This window comes from Desmodus rotundus, chromosome 8 (assembly GCF_022682495.2).
Source record: "Desmodus rotundus isolate HL8 chromosome 8, HLdesRot8A.1, whole genome shotgun sequence".
Lineage (NCBI taxonomy): Eukaryota > Metazoa > Chordata > Mammalia > Chiroptera > Phyllostomidae > Desmodus > Desmodus rotundus.
In genome coordinates, this window is record NC_071394.1 from 50634798 (window position 1) to 50660505 (window position 25708).

At 38.0% G+C, this 25708-nt stretch overlaps 1 protein-coding gene across 1 annotated transcript in view; it reads right to left on the bottom strand.

Annotated features, from left to right (window-relative positions):
* Positions 1–8124: 8124 nt before the first annotated feature.
* The window catches only part of ST18 (ST18 C2H2C-type zinc finger transcription factor), a 145158-nt gene continuing 127574 nt past the window's right edge, over positions 8125–25708 (bottom strand). The window contains exons 22-25 of the mRNA XM_053930203.2: positions 23378–23466; positions 14842–14945; positions 12839–12982; positions 8125–10580 (exon numbers count right to left, since the gene is read on the bottom strand). Of these exons, the coding sequence (XP_053786178.1) occupies positions 10440–10580; positions 12839–12982; positions 14842–14945; positions 23378–23466 (478 nt within the window). The 3' untranslated portion in view covers positions 8125–10439. The remainder of the gene's footprint in view (positions 10581–12838; positions 12983–14841; positions 14946–23377; positions 23467–25708) is intronic.

Sequence of the window (25708 nt, forward strand, 5' to 3'; positions counted from 1 at the left end):
ACTTTTTGGAGAGAAAGAGAGAGAGATCAAGCTTAGAGCTCCTCTCACAAGTCATTAAGACTCCTTAATGGAGTCTTACTGTTATGTTCAGATGAACCAAATCTATCTAGTACAATTAAGTGTATTATTCCTTATTTCTATTAGAAAATCCTAAAACGATGATCAGTTATTAAGGTGATAGATATTATTTAGTGGCTCTGGAAAGAAGTTTTGTATATTTGAATGGAATATGGATCTAAAAGTAGTGGTGAGATTTCTCATTCCTTACTAATTTCAGTGCTTCAAAGGAATTAAGGTGACAAATGCCTCACACAAAACTCAGGTTTGTTAACTTGGACAAGCACTCTGAATGGATTCTTCATCCATTCCTTGGTTGTATATGTTTATAAAAGCATTTTGGAATGTATTTGATCTTAGTATAGTTTTTAGGTATGTCCAATAGAGCCATCGATTTCTTTCTCCACTGAGTAAAAAAAATAATCCAGTTTTGTGGAAGAACTTAAGGTGATCAAACTGTTTGATGATTCATAGTTTACTCAGAAATTCTGCTATCTTTTCCTCAACAATAAAAGTTATGATATTTTGGCTTTAAAGTTACAGGTTCAGCATATTTAAGACACTGAATATCTTTGAGATCCAAAACTGACAAAGTTGCATGAAATTTTAGAGATGGTTATAATAGCAATATCAAGATAATAGAGAGATAACGGGGGAAAGAAGGGGAAGGGTCATCAAGGAACATGTATAAAGGACCCATGGACAAAGCCAAAGGGGAGTAAGGATTGAGGGTGAGAGATGGGGGTGGATGGGGCATGGGAGAGTGGTGGGGGGAAAATGGAGACAACTGTACTTGAACAACAATAAAAAATATGTATCTTTATCTCATTCTTTATTTAAAAATGATCTTGAATAGTAGTGACACCTTCTCTTAATTAGAATACTTCAGGGTAAAAAAATACAAAGAATGCTAAGAACATGTACATTCAGTGGCCAAAGATAATTATTTCAATTTCCACTATTTCCTCCAAGCCAGCACTAAGATCAAGGGGCGTATTGCAATGCCAGCTGCTCCATGTGAATGAGATAGACTGTGGATTGGCATTCAGGTTGAACCACTTTTATTCCAGCACGAATGCCTTTCCTTTTTCACACTTAGCAGGTGCTTCATTACTACCGATGCTAAGTTTAAATAATGGTGTAAAATTTCTCATTAATTCAGCAAAAAAGAAAAAAAATCTCACAGGTTTTGGATGCTAATAGAACAAATCTACCTTTTTAACTGTTTGGCCCTGTATCTCAGCACTTATACTGCAGGCCCCAGGTCCTCAATGGCAGTGTTCAAATCCAAGCTTTGTCACTTACAAAGCTTGGAGCTTTGTCATCTTATCTTAAGAACTCACTACATGCCTCAGTTTCCTGATATATCATTGGGGAAATCATTAGCGTCTGCCTCATGGGAGTATGTTTTTCTAAGTTGAGATATTTGGGTTAGAATTGTCACTTCTTCATTTTCATTTTAATGAATCGATTTTGAGCCCTTGATTCACTTGTGTATCAACAAAACAAGGCAATGAAAATTTAATCAGCTTAAACATAGGCACAACGAGCATGAAAATATGTTCACTGAGATGAATTGCACCAGATGAACAGAATTTTAGCTTGTACTCATAAAAACTAACCCAGACCATCCTATAGCTTACTTGCAATTCTTACGGACTATGATAATTGGGATTTTGGTGAAAATAATAATTTAAGATATATCAAATTTGTAAAACGCATTTGACAAATTTGTTTTCCTCGTGTTCTGAAACTGTCACACTTCTTACAGATCATTGGCTGGCCTCCCAGCCTAGCTGTGGCCTGGGCACTATACTTTAGAAGTTCCAGCCTTAGATGGTCAGTTAAACTTCAAGGTTTTTATTCACTTCGGGTAAAAAAATATCATAGATATTAAATGTACAAATGAAATGTAGGTGTCAATTTTCTCAGGCAATCTAAAAGTTTAATAATTCTATGTTTTGAAATTTTTCCTTGAACTTGGCCTTCCTCCTAATTTTCCATAGAATTGCCTTTGCTCAGGCCCTTACCATCTTTTCGGCTTTTCAGCTGGTCTTTCCAACTTTGACTCTACCACCTACTTCATCTCCCACCAGGTCTAGTATTTTTCTCCAACAAGTACTGGCATCAGTATGAAGTGGTGAGAGAACTATGATATTTAGAGTTAGACAAACTAAATTCTAGCTACTCCTTTAGCCAGCTGGATGATCTTGGACAAGCTACTTACCTTTTTGAGTCTTTGGTTTAAAAAAAATTATGTACAAGCCCTGATCAGTTGCTCAGTGTGTTGGGCTTTGTCCTGCAAACAAAAGGTCCCCTGTTCGATTCCCAGTCAGGGCACAGCCTGGGTTGTGGGTTTGGTCCCTGGAAGTGGCACATAGAAGAGTCAACCAATCAATGCTTTTTGCTCATTTTGATGTTTTTGTCCCTCTTCTTCTCCCTCCCCTCCCTTTTCTCTAAAAATAAATTAATAAAGTTTTCCCTAAAAATGAAATCTTTAACAAAACAAAAAACAAATACAGGTCCTGTGGTGAGAGACTTTCTAAGATCACATATACTCAACATTTGGCAGTGTTTGGTTTACATCAGACCTGTTTCCTTTGGTTTCTGCCCCAGCCCTCTGCTCATCCATTTTGCCCATTCAAGGTGTATGTGTCTATCCGCTAAGGGCAAGGGCATTGTGTATGCTGCCTAATTAGTCCCTTCCCAGATACGCGCAGTAAAGGAGTGTTTACAACAACAAGGTGTGCACAATGATGCTGTTGTTACTAGCAGATAATGGGCTTGCTTCTGCCATGTTTTCAGAACTGGTTCTGTCTCCATGCCTAGGAACTCCTGCTGGCCCTGGCTACCAGATCCTCACACCTTTCCTGAATCCATCCCTGTCAGCTCAAAAGCCTTAGGATTCCTCAAGTCCACAGTAAAATTTCTGTGATTTACCTTGGAGAGGAAAAACTATTTACCCCACACAGCTTACCATATAAAATATAACTTTGCTATTATAGTGTACTGACATGGCTTTATCATTGCAGAAAATTCTTCCCAGGAGGATAAAACTGCAAACAACTTTATTGTTCTCTCAAGATCTACCCAAAAATCCTTTTAAATGAATATCAGAACAGGCAACTTTCAATAGATAGCTTCAAACAGTTGTTTACTCTTCCAAGTCTCCCTTCCAATGTCTCGCCTCTGAACCCGTGTCCACTGCTTGTAAGCTATTGTATCATATACCTAATTAGACACTGCCATTGAAGGAGCTGTCTTAAAACAGAGCTCGCCAAGTATAAATAGCCCACCACTGCCTTTCCCCTTCAGGACGTATGCTGTCCTTCCATGACAACGGCAAACTCAGGTTTCCCTAACAACTGAAGATCACTGTTGCTTAAAGGAAATCTATGTGATATTTTTGGTTTTCTAATTTATGATAGGTTCCCTCAGCTTCTATTTCAGCATTTGCACTAAAACAATCATCCCGAGTATGACAATAATCTTTTAAAACAGAATTTGGTTCTGTAGATTGCTAATTATAAAAATAAAAAAAACAAAAAGAGCTAAAATGAGTGGATTCCAGGGTTGTGCAAGTATGTTTGATAGGTTTATGGGTTGTATAGTGTTATTAGTCATTTTGTTTTCTTGTCTGAACTTGTAAACATTATAATATCAATAGTTCTCAGATGTTCTCAAATTTTGAGGATTTCTCCCTCACAAAACAAGAAAAGGAGAAAAAGAAGCATTATGATCTCTGAGCTACATGTTCACAGAAACACCAAAAAAAGATTGGTGGAAATATTTAGAGTTAAGCTTTTAGGTTTTTGATGATTGAAAATTAAGCCATTTATGTACCTGCTTACCTAAAACTGAGGATATAGAAATATATCATGCCTGTGTGCAGCAATTACTTGGGTCTGTTGAATGCCGCTGCCACAGAACACAGCCCAAATAATCTGTTGATACAGAAAACTAAGTTCAACTTGACAGGGTTTTCGCATCTGCGGAGAGGGGCAGGCAGAGGTGGGATATTCATGTGGGTTGGGCGTTCTGATTTAAAGAGGGCCTTTGAATGTGAGGGTGTGGTTAGAATTAGGCAAGTTCATGACATAACAACCTAGGAGAGATGCACACAGCACAGCCGGGGGTTCAAAGTGAGTCCCCGAGAGAAAACAATCATTTCAGAGCATGTGGTCCTGAGAAGAGGTACTTAGTCCGAGAGTACATTGAGTAGTTCCCATGCAGATCAATGTACTTATAAGAAGTTCCTGGAACAAATAATGAAGGCATTTTCAATTTTTCTTCCTGGGAAAGAATTTCCTGGAATAGTGCACTCATGTGAATGAGGATAATCTGATAGTCAAGCACGTCAGAGGGGACAGCATGCTTGGCCTGACTGCTGCCAGCTGTGTGGTTATGAATGCTTTCGGTCCTCAGGGGTTTGATGAAGCACAATACTTGAAAGTTCTCTCGAGTACACTAGTCTTGGGGATAAATATTTACGAAGATTTCCAATGGTTAAAAGTTTGATCCTTTAAAACACTATTAGGGTGTCACATCCCCAAAGGGCCATTCTTACTTCAAAATATCTAACTCATCCATCTGATCCTGGATTTCATTTCAAACATAGCAAGGTCCTCAGTCACAGAAGGGAAATGACCACACTTGTAGATGATAATACATATTTGAGTGGGAAATCTAAAACAACAGCTGTTTCTTAAGCACAGAGAACTTTATATCTTCTTTATGTTTTTAAGTATTTAATGGCTGATAAAGGTCAGTACTAAGTGTCCTTTTATTCATCAGAGGCCAACGTAAAACTGTCAAGCTCACACAAAGTAGCTACTGATAGAACAATAATTGAGTTGTTTTGTTCTAAAAACAACAAAAAATGAGTTATTTGCATTTTTTCTTTTTTGACTGTTATTACAACCATAGTAAGATTTTCAATCCCAATTTGTCAAATAAATTATTAAGATGTCACATTTTTATGATATGACTTCACAAGATAAATGTATCATATTAGTGTGGCTTAAATGTAAAAATGATGCTTCTTTAAAAAACTTTATCCAGAGTGGTGATTAAACTGACCGCCTCTTGTCCAATGACTTTATGCGAGGTAGGTTAGGATGATGGTCAGCAAGTCAGGGGTTGGTCAAAGACGGCAACGATGGCTTGCAGCAGGGACAGGGGCTCTACACTGGGTCAGAATGGGGTTGAACCCTGACCCTGGCATTTAGTGCTGACGCTTGAGCAAATTCTGTATTCTCTCTAACCTTCAGTTTCTGTCAGTGGAATGCCGATCATTACCCGTCTGGTGTGGCAGTCAAGCGAATGAGAGCAAATTCAGGGGCTCACAGGCACTATGAGGACTCAGTAATGGGAGATGACATTGTCACGATTTAAGAATGTTGATATGTCTGGGCCCTAGTCTATATCTTAATCTTAACTAATTCCTGTTTTCTTTCTTCCAGGTGAGATGGCATCTGAAAGGTGACTAGACAGATTCCCCCAGATTAGACCTTAAAAATAATGAAAAGAGGTCAAATTTTGGCCGTACCTTTTCCTAGTGTTTTTATTTTTCAATTATAGTTTACATTCAATATTATAATTTGTATTCATTTCAGGTGTATAGAATAGGGATTACACAATTACAAAGTGGTCCTCCCGATATTTCAAGTACCCACATGGTACCACACATACAAGTAGTTTTTATAACCTTATTGATGGTATTCCTTATGCTGTAATTTACATCCCTGTAACTGTACTGTAATTACCAATTTCTGTACTTTTTAATCTCTTCATCTTTTCCCCCCAGCCCCCATTTCCCCTGCTCTGGCAACCGTCAGTCTGTTCTCTGTATCTATGAGTCTTGTAGTCTTGGGTGACTTACTAACATTTCTGAGGACCAGTTTCCTCATCAGTTTAGTTGGGCATCGTGATAATTGTGGATTTCATGAGATGAAGTATACAAGGCAACATCGATTATGTCTAACAATATAGATGGTTATTAGCCAATTAAATGTGCTTACTTCAGAATTATCTGCTGAGTAATACAAAGGCAGAGCAGAGTAATATTCCCAGACCACAGTGAAATGGGCATAATGTATAGAGACACAGAGAACATTAACTTTATTAATATTAATAAAATATTTATGTGTCATAAGAAATTAATTTTAAAACTTTTTCTCATGAGACAAAACAAAGAATCATTCACGCCTTCTTTTCAATCAGGACATTGGTTCAAGTAGAAATATTTTAGTTTTGTGTCTTAAGGCTCCAGCATCTTTCATGGGATAGTGATAATAGTTTCCATATAGTAGCTTGAACAAGATCACAGCAAAACTCAATATCAATTCTTATTCCCCACCAAATGGTAAAGGTACATCACTAAACACACGTGTTGCTTTGATGTAAGAAATATTAATTGTTTGAATTGCTAGAATAAATGTTCTCTAATGGAAATCTGATCCTATAATTCTGATTTTAAATCTTTCTTTGGTGTTCCAAAGTCTGTTTATGGAAATTAGAACTCTTTAATATGGCTGTTTATAATATGACCTGCTCTCCCACTTACCTGGGCTTTTTCCCTCTTATCTTCTCACCAGTTTTTCTTTTTCTTTTTTTTTTTTTATATTTTAATTACCTTAGGCTGCTTGGATTTGTCTCATCACCATGACTGTGCACATGATGTTTCCGTTACCTGCAATGCCTTTCCTCCAACTTGCCCAGCTCATCCGTACCTGGCACTTTCCCCAGGACATCAGTTAGTTGTGTGAACCTCCACCCTGTTTCCACAGGACCCTGTTTGCACCGCAGTCATAATACCTACCACTCATTTCATGGCCCCCCCCAGGCTGAACTTACATGGAAGCCAGGAAGTGGGCCTGGCGTAAATACCCTCATGTATGATTCTTATTCATCATTCTCTTCTCATTTCCAGTGGAACTGGTACTGTTCTTCTGCCATGTTGGGTGATAAAAATGAAGACAATACTCATTGATGTAAAATCCCAATCAGTGCAAGATACATGTATTCTGCAAAGAGTAAGCTAAGTAGCTGGCTGAGCAGATTTGCATCTTGTGATCCATTTTACAGGATTTGCACATGTCATACAAATAAATTTGGTGACCGGAAGCAAAGCTATTATTGTGCATTGACTGCCTTGTACTACCCCTGTTACATAAAGGTCCACCCAAGTATCTTGCTGTCCTCTGACGACCCACGCTTCCCTTCAGCTGATGTTGCTTCATTACATGAATTATATGGGTTTTTGCCACATTGAGTATGAATGGCATCCAGTCCTAAAGATGTATAAATCTGAACTGAAATCAGAAATTTTAAAAATTAAATGTAGTCGGGTAACATTAGTTAGTAACATTATATAGATTTCACATGTACAGCTTTATAATATGACATCTGTATACTATATTGTGTGCTCACCACCTGAAGTCTAGTTTCCCTCTGTCACCTCTACCCTCTTCATCCTCCCCCAAATCTCCTTTCCTCTGGTAACCACCATTCTGTCACTGGTATCCATGAGCTTGTTTTGTTTGTTTATTTGTTCATTTGTTGTTCTTGATCCCTCTGCCTGACCTATTTCATAGTCTGAAAAATTGAACACTGATATTAGGTGAGAAAAACACATAAGTAAAGGAGGTGCTATCAAGAATCAATCATTACTTTTTAAAATTTGAGTCCAACGGACTTATATGAATATACAGATATGCCCCTAGCAATTTGCCAATCAGGAGGGTGAGGCCTGCATTTTATTGCTCACTAGACCCAGGCGCATTTCCTGCCAGTGCTAGCAAAGGTGTGTCTTACACTGCGGGCACCCATCCTTTCTGTAGATGTGTGCTCAGCCAAAGGCTGTGACCACTTGTCAGCGGGAAAATAAACCCTGTCTACTTGTGGTGGAAGGACAAGCCAAGCAGACTGGTTAACAGAAACGAGGTACATCAGAGATGCCCAAGGGCTCAGGGGTACTTGACCCGCAGAGCTCCTCTGGGGCAGTGCTTTCCACTGGACGGTGAGAACGGTGTCTGTGCAGTAGCCTGAGGAAGATCACAGCAAAACTCGTTATCCATTTTTATTTCCTACCATACACCAAATGTACAGCACTGAACACAGTTTTGTTTCTTTGATGTAAGAAATATTAATTGTTTGAAGAAACAGTATACAAACAAACTACTTGAAATTAAAAATATGCAAACATCGTTGCCCTTTTGTTGTTTACAAAAGACCCAATTTACAGTGTCAATCAACAGAGCTGAAAGGAAAAAAATTCAGTGCACATTACAAAACACATCAAGTACAAAGGAGGCAAATAAATATAAATGTACTTCACAAACATACTGCTCAAACTATGCAAACACACATAAATTAACCTGAAGTCATAGTAAATTATAGTAATAAATACATAGGTTGGTAAGAGATTTCTTTTAAATTAAATAAAATATATAACAAACATGTTAAAATATTTAGCAAATTAAACTTTGTAATAAGCAAACTCATTTGTAATGCATCTATCAAGTACTGTATAGCAAAACGTTTGCAAGTACATAACTTTAATAGGAAATTTTGTTTGGTGTCCCATTTATAATAGACAGCACATATGGTAGCTCTTTTTCTTTTTTAAATTGATTTTTAAATAAACACCATTCCTACCTAAGAACAGACATCTCATTTTCACTAAACTAAGATTCAAGAGTTCAAACGAACCCCGAACCAAAGATAAGCCCCACTCAGTACATGACAATGACCACAGCGGCACGGAAGTGGGATTACTGTTGATATTACTTTTAATTTGTGCAGGTAACAGTAATAACAGTGGAATAAATATATCAAGCCTGTGAGTGCCATCAAATTCAATTACATATCCATGGGGCTAGTAAAAAATAAACACTTTTGTTATAGAACAGAAAATTATGCCCACACTAAGTTCAAGTGTCCATTTACACGGAGGCACATTGCACACGAGGTGTGTGTGCACACCAAAAAGGCAGTTTAGCTGGTTGTCTATACCTTTTCTTAAAAAAAATAAATATAAAAAAACTTTTGAAACAATGCTTAACTACTTTACAATCCCTGAAATAGACATTGCCTTTACTGTAGCAACTACTAAACTCTGATCCATCCAGAAATTCAAGATTTGGGGCTCAGTTTTATGTGTGTGTGAGCGTACGTGAGTGTGTGTGCCTGTGAGTTGAGTGTGTACACTTTATAGCACTTGTAGTTCAACAGAAAGATTTTAATCAAATTGAAAGTTTTACTGTTGCCTAAAGATGGTAAGGCGATGTCACCAGTGTTCAAAGTAATTACTCAGATCAGAGTAACATTTTTTCATGTGTTACTATATTTTCCATTCCTTTCCAGTCAACCAAGTAAGATAAATGCTATTTCAGGGGATATGGTATCTACAAAATTTCCATTTGGATGTATTTTTATTTGCTAAGTACAAATCTACATTAATATTGTCACTTGGATATTGTACCAACATATGGCAGGAGAGCCTGGCTGGTCACATCAAGTCTTATTTCTCATCTTGGGATAAGAGTTGCCAACTAGCTGATATGACTTGAAAAACAAACAGACAAGTCTGCATCACTAAAAAAGTTTATGCTTCTTTAAAACATTTCAAATAAATAATTCATGTTAACCATAACCATACAGCCAAGTCGAATACTTTGCTGATTGCTATATTTAATTATCACGAACAGATTCTGAACAGGCTTTTCCAGTACCTGTGCTGCTGTGAGAGTGCACTGCCCCCTAGTGGGCACCATTTGTCTTCTTTTTCCTTTCATGCATCTCACCTGACCACAAGCCCACTTATAAATACAAAGCCAGTGAAAGGGGTGAAGGAGGGGGGAGGGGGACTGTGCAATAAAAATCAAACCGGAGCATAGTCCAGTCCTTAGACAAGGATTTCCTTCATACTATTTTTTTTCTCATTTAAACCCAGCAAGATATGTGATTTGAGAATAGCATTTCTATTTAAATTCTATTGGAAAATTAACAAACACTTGTAAAAATATGGCAGACTTCAAAATGCAGTTAAAAGATAAAAAACTCTTTGATTAGAAATAAATAAAATATAAAATGTCACATTAATTTACATATACTTTACAAAGAAAAAATTCAAAAGAGTGCAATGAAGAAAAAAAGAAAAACATATGAAAATAAATAAAATATAATATTTGACAGCATTGCTTTTAATTCAAAGAGTCTATCATAGTTTTTCTTTCCTTTTTATGACAGCTGGGGGGAAAAATTAGTGCAATGTTGCAATTGTAAATGCAGTACGGCAACCTGCATGCCTTAGCAGCCCAGGAGCCCCTAGCAGATAAAACTGCTGTTGGTGATTTCTGTTGCCCGGTGCTGCTGCGGTCCTACACGTGGATGCCCTTCACTGCCTGTTTGATACTTTCTAGCAGAGCTTTGCATTCCGGGGAATAGTCCCGTTCCAGATTGCTGTACATGTCTGTGAGTGTATTTACATATGCTTCAAAATTCTGCTCACTGATAGGCCCCTAAGTGAAGACAAAACACATTGAACCAATCACAGAGATTCAGTCTGAGGCAAAAGGAGGACCAAACCACAAGGAAGCATGCTAGTAACATCAAGTCTGGGAAGGAAGGTAAGGATGCACGTAGCTGCTGGAGTTTGGGGAGAGGGACAGAGACTAAGTGTGTGTTGAGAGATTCATCTGCTTGTCCCTTGCTCAATTGGTGGGATTAATGTGAAAGTCCAGTATTTTGTGGTCAGTTTGGAGCCACATGAGGTAGCTGTCTGGCAGCTGAGTAAGACCCCTCGAAGCTGCCCTACTTCTCAGCTTCAACTGCATGTGCTCAGCATAAAACAGACCTCCAGTCTGTGAAGTCAGCGAGGCTGGGTGGGGGAAGGCTTTTTTGTACCAGATGCTTGTTTTGACAGCACTGGGTTGGATTACAGAATCTGAGATTTGAGCAAGCTGCTCACTGACCAATTGTCTGGTGGAAAATGTTCCTCTTTTATTCTCAGCCACTTCACTGTGCATTTTCCCCTTGCAGCGTCACTGTAATATACTTTACTTCTCTACATGTCTTTCCAGGTAGAATGTGATGTCCACAAAGTCAGGGTCTACTCATCCCTTATTGTGTGTGTGTGTGTATCTCCTTTGCCTAGTGTGGTGCCTCAGAGAGAGAGAGCAGACACTTGATATGTAGAAACTGCCCGCTGTGTGAAAGGAAGTAAATGACATGAAGCAAAGCTACCTAACCATTCTTTGGTGCCTCCATTTCCCCATATTTAAAAACATGTGACATGTGCCTTGCTTATTTCACAAGATGATTAGAAGAAAGGACTTTTAAAAGGTTGAAACACTTTAGATATAAAGGATATTATTATTATTGTTGCTATTTAGAAGATAAGCTTTCTAAATTTGAAGATTATTTTGTTTTACTCAGCAAAGTACTGATCTAAATTATTAGTGTTGTCTAACTGTGGCTTTCTGTTCCTTTTAGCTTCTGCCTTTGTGGTGTCAGATGTTTCTTGGAGTCACATAACGGCACTAGGACCCAGGTGGCAGAGTGAACAACCACAGTATAACCCCGGGCCCCCTGACTCATGCTAGCTTTGGAGCCTTGATCAAATTATGTAGATTCTCTGAGCCTTTACTTCTTCAACTATAGAATAAGAATGTCTTTGGTGTTTTTGTGAAAATTTAGTGCCATCAGCCCTAAAAGTTGCCACTAGAATACCTTATATGGTAATTACATAAAGTACAAGTTAACTTGTATGGTAATGATTATTTTAGTGACATTGGTAAAGGAAAAAAAATTAACAAATATAAATTTGAAGTATGAGTTAGATAAACATTAATAAATAATATTATAATAATGTTCAATATTACCTCAATACTGGCCACAAAGTAATCATTTATTTTCCTTTGTGCTTTATATTATTACATTATTGATTTTTTATTGCTTAGACACACATTTGGAATTGGTTAAGACAAAGGCTCCATACTGGGAAGTTGGGTAAATTGAGGGACTTTCTGTTTTCAGGAAATTAATCATATATCTTCATTAAATTGCTGCTTTCTTAAAGCATTCTATAAATTCTATAAAACATTCATTATATAGAATTTGCAGCTTCAGAAAACTTGTTCCAAAAATGTACACAGTGAGGAAATTAAAGGCATTCAACAACGTAGCCCCTCTTTCAAGTGTTTATTATATTTATGAACATGGAGAGGAAATGATTTTTCTAGAAATTTTAAATAGTTGCCATACTTCAAATATGTGTTTACATTTTGGAAATAAGAATGCCTTACTCACTTGTGTGCTTTTCTTTTTATATGAAATGGGCTTAAGTATGTTCTTCATACTTAGTATAAATAAAACACCAAGGTAATTTTTTTCTATGGTTCTTAAATTGGGTGGATGATGCAAGTGGCTGGATCTCAGGTTTTGTAAACCATGTAAACTTTCTATTTGGGAAAACAACTTTAGCCAGGGAGTTTTGGTCTCCAACTTTCATTATAAAACCAACTTCAAATAAACGTATTGTTTAAATGACTTCTACAGTATCAAAAACCCTTGGCCTTCATGTAATTTAAATGTATGTATCTATCTTGTTCCCACTGAAGGAGGTTATTGCAGGCCATGCATAATGAAGCATGATACCTCAGTGACTGCTGACAGGTCCCCTCAGAGCTCGGCACTTCTGTCTGACAGCCCTGTTGGTGACTGCACATTAACATTGCAAGCACAGAATGGAGCAGTTCCTTTCTGGCCTTGGACTTACCATCTGGGGGAGCTGGATGTCGGCAAGGCTTGAAATGAGAGCTTGGCTTAGACCCGCCAGCTCCTTTAGCAGGCTTTCATTATTCTGTTCTATAAGTTTGTTCTCTGCCTCTATTGTCTTTAAATTGCTCTCCATAGATGTGATCTGAAATGGAAATAAATTGAGAATATAAGAAGTAGAGTTTGGAAGGCGTACAAAGATTTCTTTCTGGAGGAAAGGCATCGGCTGAACCTAAATGCCAAAGAATGTGTATCCAACCACTTCTCTTCACAAATAGCAGCCCCATCCTATTGCTCTAAAGTTTGGACTCACTTTCCCAAGTTATGTCTTTAGCCCGGACTTCTGTGAATTGAAGATTCCACCACCTCTCCACATGGCTATACAATGGATATCTCAAGCTCAGTGTGTTTCCCAAACCTGCTCCGCATACCAGCTGCTCCTTCCCAGCTGGTAGCAACCAGAATGTTGCTCAGGCCTTCAAGGTATTCCTATCACTCTCTTTCTCTCACACTTCAAATCCATTAGGACCCTCCTTCAAAATTTCCATGATGGGTGACTGTCCCCACCTGCACTGCTGTCCCTGGGGTCTGCCACCAGAGTGACTGACTGCCTTCTCATGGGGGGGCACTGAGTGTGGCTTTGCCCCCTGCCATCTATTCTTTTGGTCCATCTTCAACACAGCTACCAATGCAAGTCTCTGAAAATGCAGGTGAGATGTAGGTCAAATACGATCATGTTAATCTTTGGCTCAAATCCCCAAAATGTTCTACATTCATTCAGAATAAAAACCAAGGTCCTTAAACTGGCCCAGGATGCTCTTGTGATACCCTTGGGACTCATCTCCTTTGACTCCCCAGGTCACTTGCCCACAGCCACACTCATTCTGCTAGTTCTCAAAACTCTGGGCTTTCTCAAGATGTAGGATTTTTGGATTTTTTGTTTTTTACTCTTTGAAACATTCTTCCTCCATACTTGTTTGGCAAACACTCTCAATTCCTGAAGTCTCTGCCAAAATGTTTCCTACTTTCTGAGGCCTAGCTTGTTTTATATTAAAATCTGGTTGCCTCTCTCCACCCTTTTCTCTCATACAAACAATTTATCATTTATGACTTTTTTTTGTCATTGTCTGCCTCTCCCTTCTAGGCTTTAAGCTCCATGAGGGCAGAGAACTTTGCTATGTTTGCTATGGTTCTTCAGAGGAGTTTGCATGGTTTGTAGCCCGAGCTCTTTTCGTAGACCCCAGTCATTGTTAATGGAAAACCATGACCTTGGTAACACTGAGTAAGGAAACCAAAGGTGGGTTTCAGATGGACTAAAACCTTCTGTCTTAAGCTGCTGTGAATGACTTCTGAGAGTTGGCGATCACATTGCTCTAAAAATCCTACATTTCAGGAGAGGAGAGAAAGGAGAAGGATACTGCACTTGTTGCAATAGAGTCATTATTAGTGTACAAAAAAAATTCTGGACTAAACTTTTCATTTCCACTTGGATAAATTTAGTCAGGGATGGGGCAGACATTACAAAGGAGAATATCAAGTTAAGAAATTGCTTGCATTTTTGGTAAAGAAGCTGTTCATGAAAATCTCCAGAAAGATCTGCTTCTAACAAAAACTGATACATTCAGAGGTGTTGTAGAAAAACTGAATGTAAAATGTTGCTCTGTTTTACTTGAATTTTAAATGAAATTAAGTGATCATGTCTTCTCATGACAGTTTTTCTAAAGCACCACATGCTCTACAGGACTCTAGTTACAGGATGACCTGTTACATTTGCTTATAAAGCCTTTGATGCGCCCGGAGCAGAAACATGAGTACCTTTGACTTCAGCGATGGCCCAGATGATCCACCTATACATGTATTTACAATAGTTATATAATCCAGACATGCTCAGTGTATTCATTGTATTAGTGTATTTTCATCACAAGGTTTAACAGTTTAATGTTTGGCCTCCACTAAAGATTATGATTACCATGAAGTTACCTTTTTTGTTTTTTATTTTTTTACCTGTGTCTGAAGTTTCATCATATCTGCTTCAATTTTAAGGTTGGATTCATTCAGTTCCTTTATTTCTTCATCCAAATGCCTGATTTCTTCATCACTCTCTATACCTACAAAGAATCAGACTATCTTAGTTCAAACTGCAAATATGAGACTGTGATGAATTCAATCACTTTGTATTGACTTTATGGTTTGTGGAGTGGAAATTAGACGTTAGTTTGAAAGGTTGAATTTTTATCCAAATTCATGTTCAAGATTCTAAAAAGGTAGGTAAAAGGAGTCGCAGGATTCAAATCCTTTGTAAGAATAAAAGGGAGTATAAAAAGTACCACCAGTTAATATTCCTCCATTATGTTCCGGGTGTGTTGCTGGACATTTTCGTATTTGTACACATTTTCTCATTTAAACTTTACTGCACCCGAGAGTCATGTTCCACTGTACCTTTTCCACATATGAAGACACTGAGACTCAAGCTTAGTCTGGCCATGCTAATCATGGACAGAGGTGATATAACCTGTCCAAGTCCAAAGTAAGAGGCAGAGCTGGAACTGAATACCAAAATGCATGCATTCTCTCAAATGCAATGCTGCAAAGACTGTTAAGATAAGTTATGCTGGTTAATTATACATTCTTAACTGAGTGGGACTTTACAAACCATTGTGAAGGTAGAGTTGTATGCTGGTAGGTGGGTTTCAGTCCAGGGACACAAAATTTGAATTCTCTACAAGGACTTTGATAAGGAGGAGTAAATGTAATCTAGAGAGAACATGGGCTTTGGAGTTTTAATGCTGGCCTTGACTCTTGTTCTTGAACTTGGGAAACTTCTCTGTGCTTCCATTTCCTAGTCTGTACATACAATCTATGTTGTGAGAATTAATGCAATAAAATATAAAGTTCTGAATACAGAGTAAGCTCTCAAAGATCAGGAGTTACTTTCCCATCACTATTTTATAGAAGGAACATGAATATATTTTAAAGGTTTTTTTAAAAGGTGGGAAAGTTAGTTAATATTAAGGATGCCAGAAGAATTATTTAAGGTAATCTCAACAGTCCATAGTGATGAATCTAAACCAAACAGATGACAATTAAGAGGGATAAATATTAAGTTTCACTTTAGACTTAATAAGATCGATTTCATGAGAAGGATAGGAAGACTTGGCATTTGTTTGAAAGAGATCTAGGCTCTTATACTTTCCTGAGGTTACTGCTTGGGAACACGGTTTGTTATCTATGCAGGTGAACTTCACATACTTTGTGACCCAGCAATTTCAGTGGTAGGTACACGCCTGAGACAAACAGCTGCAAGTGTACAACAGAAGGCACGCACAAGATGTACACAGCACACTGTTCACAAAATTATGACCTGAAACAGGCCTCCTAAAAACAAGAGTTATTAGGATAACTCTTCTTAATATGTTGTCAAGAGAAAAAAAGTAAGGCTTGAAAACTCACATACAGCATGATAAAGCAGGTGGCTGTTTTGTAGGTACTTATTCCTTTATTATAAATAACTAAAACTAACTACCTAAATAAAATTGGGCCATGTATGAACCCATGAAGAGATTTCTAATACTAAGCTCTGAATTCAATGAAGGGAAAAAGCAAGCTCACAACTAAAATCTAGAAATTTTAGCATCTACATCAACTTGCATTTGAGTCAACGGTAAGGCACAGTTATTGGGAAGATTAAACAGTTGCCCATGGCCTTAATAACGGCACTACCTGGGACATGGGGCTTTTTCTGCACTGCCCTGTGGTGTTTGGACAATTGCACTGCATTCTCAGCGCCACATTTTATTGGCTGATACGCTGCTGGTAGAGGAATCTTTTTCTAGACAACAGGGATTAAAATATTTGTTTTCAATAACTTTAGGGAGCATAGAGTTTTCTTTTTTTTTTAATATATTTATTGATTATGCTATTACAGTTGTCCCATTTCCCCCCCCACTCCACTCCATCCTGCCCACCCCCCTCCCTCCCACATTCCCTCCCTATAGTTCATGTCCATAGGTCATACTTATAAGTTCTTTGGCTTCTACATTTCCTACACTATTTTTACCCTCCCCCTGTCTATTTTCCACCTATCATCTATGCTACTTATTCTCTGTACCTTTCCCCCCCTCTCCCCCTCCCACTCCCTTAATGACAACCCTCATCTTCCAGTTGTTTGCCTAGTTTGCTCTCGTTTTTGTTTTATGTGTGGCCATTAATAATTGTGAGTTTGCTGTCATTTTTACTGTTCCTATTTTTGATCTTCTTTTTCTTAGGTAACTCCCTTTAACATTTCATATAATAAGGGCTTGGTGATGATGAACTTCTTTAACTTGACCTTATCTGAGAAGCACTTTATCTTCCCTTCCATTCTAAGTGATAGCTTTGCTGGATACAGTAATCTTGGATGTAGGTCCTTGCGTTTAATCTTGGGTAATGTAATTATGATGTGCCTTGGTGTGTTCCTCCTTGGGTCCAGCTTCTTTGGGACTCTCTGAGCTTCCTGGACTTCCTGGAAGTCTATTTCCTTTGCCAGATTAGGGAAGTTCTCCTTCATTATTTGTTCAAATAAGTTTTCATTTTTTTGTTCTTCCTCTTCTCCTTCTGGCACCCCTATAATTCGGATGTTGGAACGTTTCAAGGCGTCCGGGAGGTTCCTAAGCCTCTCCTCATTTTTCCGAGTTCTTGTTTCTTCATTCTTTTCTGGTTGGATGTTTGTTTCTTCCTTCTGGTCCACACCATTGATTTGAGTCCCAGTTTCCTTCTCATCACTATTGGTTCCCTGTACATTTTCCTTTGTTTCTCTTAGCATAGGCTTCATTTTTTCATCTGTTTTTCGAATAGATTCAACCAAGTCTGTGAGCATATTGATAACCAGTGCTTTGAACTGTGCATCCGATAGGCTGGCTATCTCTTCGTCGCTAAGTTGTATTTTTTCTGGAGCTTTGAAGTGTTCTGTCATTTGGGCCCTTTTTTTTTTTTTTTTTTTTTTTTGGTCTTGGCGCGTCTGTTACTTTAAGGGGCGGAGCCTTAGGTGTTCACCGGGGCGGGGTAATGCTGGTCCCTGCATTGTGATGCTGTACGTGGGGGAGGGGCTGAGAGGGAGCAATGGCGCCCGCCTCACTCTCCTCCAGCTTTCAATCCTTCAGTCTGCTACCCACAATCAAACTGGGCCACTCCGGTGCTGGTTCCCGAGTGGGTGGGCCTGTGCACACTCTAGGCCCCTGTGGGTCTCTCCAACAACCTCTCCTGTGAGGCCGGGAGTCTCTCCCGCTGCCGCCCCAACCCCCAGGGGCGTTTTCAATCAGAGGTTTGAGGCTTTATTTCCCCGAGCTGGAGCTGTGGGTTACGCGGTCTGCTTCGCTGCCCGCCGTTGGTCCAGTTTATCTGTGGGCGAATGTGGTGCCGCGGGGTGCTACCCGCTGCTCTGCCTGCCCCGCTCTCCGCCACTCTGAGTCCGGCCCTCTGGGTTTATCTGTGCAAATGTGGGGCCGCAGGGTCTGCTAGTGCTCAGACTGCCTGCGCCATTTGTCCCACACTCCACCAGTCTCAGTCCCGCCACCGCCACGCGAGTCCTCTCCACCCCGGTGCCCGTCTCCGCCCCTCCTACCGGTCTAGATGAATGTTTATTTTCTATTTCCTTGGTGTTGGTCCCCCTTGCTGTTCGATTCTCTGTCAGTTCTGGTTGTGCGAGGAGGCGCAGTGTGTCTACCTACGCCGCCATCTTGGTTCTTGGGAGCATAGAGTTTTCAATTAAACAAGTATTTTGAGTGCTATTAGCACTTAATATTTTTCTGATTTGAGCAAATGAAAACTTCTATTGCTATATTTCTTTGACATTACTGGCTTTTGTTTTCCCTTTATGCCTCTTTGGAGTCAGCTTCCTTTTCAAGGAAAGACATTTTCATACATAATATCTGGTGAGGCATACAGTAAGCAAGGAAACACATAAAATATAAGGAGCTCTAAAGGAAACAAGCAGGTCATATCACTCCCTGCCTATGAGGAGCCTCACTAGAGAAGTATCATTTAATCTGAGCCTTTACTGATTCAAAAGAGGCAGGCATATGGAAAGCTAGGAGTGAGATGGACATTCCAGGTGGAAGAAGCAGAAAGTACCAAGGCCTGCAGTGGGAAGGAGATGTTCCTGGGACTTTCGTAAGTAGGCCCTCACGTGTGAAGGCACAGTGAGGGGACCTCCCAAGGAGTTTGGGATTATTTTAAGTGCTATGAGAGCCAGCGAAGAATTGTAAGCAGGGAGCGATGTGGCCCGGCTGACTTTTTGAAAGCATAGCTCAGATTTTTGAGCAGAGGGTGGATTGAAGGGGAAACAGAGCAGAAGCCAGAAGACTGCTTAGGAGATTATTGCTGGGGTCCTGGCTGGGTCTGATAACCCCCTTGCCCCATGGCAGTGGAAGGAGGAGTAACAGAAGTGGATTCAAGATAAAATTTGTAGGTAGAATTAGCAACACTCATGATGTATTCAAGGAAGGACATAAGAGAATGGAAGAATCAAGGACGACTACCTATTTCTGCTGGGGAGCTAGTGATGTTTCTGGGACGAGGGATACTCCAGGAGTAGCAACTCACAGCAGGAAAGTGAAGGGTTCAATTTTTGCTAAGTGTGGATGCTTGTGAGAGGACTTTTAGGTGAGAATCTGGATTTTTGGTATTAAGTTCTGGTTGGGATTATGTTCCCCTGACGTTCAATGTTAGTTAAGACACTCAAGCCTCTTATCAAATGCAGGAATTTGGAAGATGTTTAATAATCTCCCTCGGGGTTACTGTCAGTTTGTTCTTTATTTCAATGTCCTGGTTCTATTTTGCTTGCTTGTTTGTTTTGTTGATTAGGTTCCACTTATAGGTGAGATCATATGGTATTTGTCTTTCTCATCCTGGCCTATTTCACTTAGCATAATGCTCTCTGGACAAAACCAAAGCGGGGGTAGGGTCAAGGGTGGGAAGTGGGGATGGCTGGAATGGAGGGGAGTGGTGGGGGGAAAATTGAGACAACTGTACTTGAACAACAAAAAATGTGAAAAAAAATAATGGTACAAGAATAAAAAAAATCTCCCTATGGGGAAAGACTTCAAAAAAGAAACACAATGATGGAATCTTATGCATAATAGAGACTCCATAAATTCTCATGAAATTAACAAATGAGTGAACTATGTTTTCATTATTTCTGGGATTTGGGGAAATATTTTAGTCATAGGAGTCAGCCAATCTTTTTGTAATTTTTTTCCATGAGTACATTACCTTATCTATTTCCCCTGAGATACTCCTCTCCATCCATATACTCTTTAAGAGCCTTCACCATCGAATGAAATTGAGAGGATGGCACCAATTTTGAATTTCACACTGTACTTATAAATATTACATTAACTCATTTGATTCTCTTAAGGATCCCATGAGGTAAATACACTTTTACCTTATATTATGAATGGAAGATCAAGGCACAAAGAGGTTCATTAGTAAGCTAGTAGAACTCAGATTCAAAACACAAGATTTCTGGTTCTGGAATATGTTCTCTTTACCCATTATAATGCTACCTTTATTCACGGATAATTAATGTTTTGAAAGTATTGATAGAATGTGTGCACTAGTTTTCCTTTGCAGATATACTTACAATAGAATGTTAGACTAGCAAGGTATTCCTGAACAAGGAAACTATATAAATTTTGCACTAAATATTTTAGTGAACTATCCAATGGCCCTGTTTATTTATATAGTACACCTGTTTAACAGTAGGAGAATATGCTTCCTTTCAATCAATGATTCTAACTTTTACTTGATATTAATTAATTTACATAACCAGGGATTATATAATTTATAATGTTTTCTTTATATTCCAAATAAACATATGTGATGTATATATCTGTATTGAGCAAGTATACTCAACTGGTGAGGGGCCTTACATAGTTATTTCTTTCATCTTATACAAATAAAACAATACTATTCTATTAAAAATTCTTATATTTTTGGGGTGAAACTTTATTTTTATATTTTGTTACAGACTGAAATTTTACTCCTGCTTACAGACTAAAATTTTACTCCTGCTTTTATTTAGGGGAAAGTGAATTGATGTAAATTTGACTATTTTTGTTACTCAAAGGGTGAAGAGATTTAATACAGAAAGAAATAATGTATTAAATACTTGGAAAATACTATCTTACTACATGGGAAGAACTGAAAGGATGCTGAGTGCAGAAACATATGTGAGTCAACCATCCTGACTTTTACTCGTCCCCACAAAGACTAGGAAGGCAGCCATTTGTTCACGTACAAATGATCTAATTTTGTTATCGAGCACTAGTAATGGTCTTAAATAATGAGTATGACAAGTTAATTATGGTAAGGATGGAGATCAAAAGATCAATTCTTCTAAAATTAATGTATTGTTTTACAGACAAGCTTATTGTTTTATATAGACATCCATGTTTTAACTTGTTTGTGGGTGATATTCTCCCAACATGTTACCTAAATTCAACCAGCTGCATGGATGATCTGCTCCTAGTTTAACTTAAGACAGTACACTGAGACATTTAAACTAGTAAACACTATATATTTTACTGCAATTTGAATTTTTTAATGACTGAGGAAGTATTGGGCTACACCTGCTTTACAGATCATGCAGAGAATAATTCTTGTTGCTAAGTTTGAAGGGAGGGGCTGTGGTGGCAGACCAGTGTTAGAGGAGACTTTGAATCTCTTTTGTTCTTCCTTGACCCTCAGCAGACCAGCAATCTTTACTCAGGTGGGTTTTTCTTTATGCAAAAGTCATCAGAGATTTTCAAACTTCATGTGAGTATCAGTCCCTAGCTCCTTAGATCATAAAAACGTGTAGTTTTGTGGTTTCCTGGCCCACCTAGAATAACTGCATTTCAGACACTTGTTAGTGTGTTCCACCCATCTCACTGCTGCTCCACATCATTTGAAAGCTCAGTTGAAGATGCTGGATCTATAAAGGGTGTGTGCTCAGTCTGGCTGTTCCCAGGTTTCCATGACCCTCTACCAGAAGGTTCAGACAGACCAGCAGAACGGTGGACCTGGTCTGATAAAAACGTCACTGCAATTTGCTATAAAGTCACTGGCTTACTATTTTGTTCTTAATCTTTTTAAGGAACAGCCTGCAATTTCGACTGCATTTACTATGGGGTGTTGTTGGTTCACATAATGAAGACTCATAAGAAATACTTCTTCATGCACTCAATTCCAGAAAGAATTTTGCTCTAAATTTACTTGTTGACAGTGTGATTCCCATCATAATTATATTCTCCTTTTGTCTTGGCTTCTATAAAGCTGAAAGTTCAATTTGAGATCCTTTTTGACCCTCCATGAAATGGCTCAGTTCACATATTCACTGTATTTTCCTTAGGCTTGTCCCATCTTGCTTTGATTTTTTTGTCTCATTCTTTGAATTAATTTTAAGTAGCTTTCTTTTTTCTAAGTGTAGTTTTGCACATCCCACACTTTAAATATTTTTAAAATAAGATGTTGTACAAATTAATATTAATTGTGCCAATTTCACTAAAAATGTGCAAAGAGGCATTTGAGGGATGGGGAGTATTTTCAAGGAATGATCAAAGTTTCTGGAGAAAGCATTTTGACCGAGCATCTGAGTTTTGGAGAGAATGTAGAGGCAGACATGTCCCTAACACCAGGGCTTTTCATCCCCTTTCACCAGCCCCATGGAGGGAGAGCACTTTAGAAACATGTCTGAAGCAGAAGAAGGCCTCAAAGGTAAACCAGTAGGAAGCCTAAGAGTGCTTTCCTCCCTGGGATATTGTTTATCTTTTTTAAAAAGATTGAAGAATATTTTCAGAGAACTAAAATTACAATAGTTAAAAATCTCTAGCTCAATTCTAGTCATGTGTCAAAGATACCATCAAATAAATACTCCAAAGAAAAATAATTACATTGCCATTGTTTTTTAGATGTTCTAGAATGGCCTTCAATGGAAAACAGCACATGCTGATGAGAAAATCTTGAGAAAAGCACTGGAGAATCAGAAGAAAATTGGAGGATCCAAATATAGAGCCCAGAAACTATGTATTAACCTTGATCAGAGACTGATGGTAGGGAAACATGTAGGGAAACACAGATAAATGCTAAATTTAAATCATCCAGATTCACCATTAAACTATCATTTTGAATACAGAACAAAATCGAAGGATTCAAATATAGATGCCGGAAGCCGTGTTCTTGCCCTTTGATAGAGGGCTTACATGGGAAAGACACCCCCACGTTTGCACACACACACACACACACACACACACACGTGCGTGCTCCTGCACGCTGTCCTTCCGAGGACTGAAGGACAAAAGTTCCGCTTGATTCTCCCTGCGGAAGATCCTTACTAAAAAGTAAGGGAAAAAAACAAGCTATTGTTTCGAGATAAAGTTATGGTTTTAGTTCAAATGTGAGAAAAGCTTCCTTATTGTATATTAAAACTCCAGTTCACAAAGAGTGTAATGTGGGGTGCACCACCCTGTGAGGAGCTGCAATCTGAACCTCAGGAGCAATGGCGACCCCTGCCATGAGCTCTCACCTCCAGTGGCTTTGAGCTTGATGGTCATTAGTTCTTCCGAGACCTTGCCCTTTTTGATAGCTTGTGCATTAAGAGGACATCCAGATAAGCTGTGAAAATAGAAATTATACTTATGTGTGAAACAAATTTTATCTCTTATAAAAATTAAATTTATTTACTACTTACTATTTATGTGTTTGCCTGCTTACTAATTACATTATAAATGCCGTCCCTTTGTAGAAAGTAACAAGTAAATATCTATTAAAGCAAAAGCAAAAGGCCCTGAAATAATGTAAAATGTTTTGTGTTGTTTTTTCCTAAATCAAAATACAAATAACTACTGCTGATATTATCATTTCATGCATTTTGTTAAAATATTTCTATTCTGAATTCATGTAAGTGCCTTTCTTTAGTTCTGGTTACTTTATTTTCTGTAAACATGAAATTGTACATATATTATGAATAAGAATTGTTCCAAATTCATCAAAATTCCATGAATAATAAAGCAGAATCTAGTTCTTACTGTCTTTATACATGCAGTAGTCCGATCTAACAGAATGACTCAAACCCAAAATTAAAACTTCTCTTCCCCATACAGTTTGGATATGGAAAAGTTTCTATTTTTTACTTTTAAAACATTATTTTTCATTAAATTATTCTACCTTGAAGGCAAAAATAAAAGGAACCACTGTAAGTATATTCAGACACAATCACTACAGAAACTGTATCACCCTGCAGTGGTTTTTATACTCTGTTCCTGAATTTCATTCTTCCCCAATGCTTCTTTTTTCACATGTATCTGTTTTACTTAAATTTCACCAATATAATAATGACATTGAATAAACTTGTTTTCCAGAGGGCATTATCAGATGTTTTTTTAATTTAAAGGAACTATTAACTATTTTGTAATTTTGCTGTGTTCTTTTCTTTTTAGAGATATGATTTTTAAATAAAATAAAAATTATTGCCATCCGTCACTTAGAATATTTTTGCACAGAAATTTGCTTATAATGCATGTATAAAATAATCATTTTTCATTCAAGTTTAGGACACTTGGCCAATAGAAAGTATTTCTGAAGCAAAGTAAATGTTTGCTGAATGAATGCATTTTTTTTAAAGAATTACAAATTATTATATGTGAAGATTATATAAAATATAAAAGATAGATATGTAATATTATACATAAAAAAGTTATGTAACTTACCAAAATTTGATAAATTATGTAACATTTTACACAGGAAAAGAAAATAATGGAAAAGCACAAACCGAACTTGTACCTGATTTTTCCATTTTAGAAGCTTCTCATTGTAAAGTGTGGCCTATTTAAGCTTCATTTTTTTTTTCTGGAATGTTTGCATAAGTCTGTCTTGTTTTATGTCACACATTGTGCTCTCAGAAAATGGTCATGAACAGGACTAATATATTGTTGGTAAGTTCAGTTTTATTTTTTTTGGTTTTTTTGAAGATTTTATTTATTTATTTTTAGAGAGGGGAAGGGAAGGAGAAAGAGAGGGAGAGAAACATCAGTGTGTAGTTGCCTCTTGCACACCCCCTACTGGGGATCTGGCCCACAACCCAGACATGTGCCCTCACTGAGAATAGAACCGGTGACCCTTTGGTTCACAAGCCAGCACTCAATTTACTCAGCCACACCAGCCAGGGTGGTAAATTCAGTTTTAAAAGTTACCTACCATAAGTCTGTTTGTAAAATAATGGAAATTAATAGCTCACGAGGACACCTGTCCCCTAACAGATCTACTTTGTTCAAACAACCCAGCAGTAAATGTCCAGTTGTAATGCACTGGTATGGGAACTGAATGAAGTGTCCACAACGATGTAACTTAGAACCAAAGAGTATAGTTAAGTTATGAAGGGAGACTTTGGTTTCAAAAATGATGCTTGATATTTCGTATCTTTGAATGTAGCTATATCTTCCAGAATATAACGCAATCCTAAATTTTAAAAAAATAGGTGGAAAAACACTTCAAAATTCCTTTTCCTTTTGAGGATGTCCTCCATGAGGCTCCATCTTGCTGGTTGAGAAAACGGGAATGTTGTAGCCAGAAAAATATGCCTTGTATGGTTTTGACCAAATTTGCAATTCTATTAAGACTTATGAAGGCAGTTTTGAACTGTATCTTCATCTGCCTTGTTAAAGTAAAATGGCAAGTGATACAATTTATGTAGTGGACGTCACTGTTTACAGTATAGTAATAAACCTCAGAAAATTACAAAGCTATGGCACAGCACTGAGTTCTATTAGTCACAGAAATTCTTCTTTTAAAGCTATAAACATCTACAATGATGTGTGTGTTGGTATTTTAATATTAAAATATTTATCTTCAGATTGCT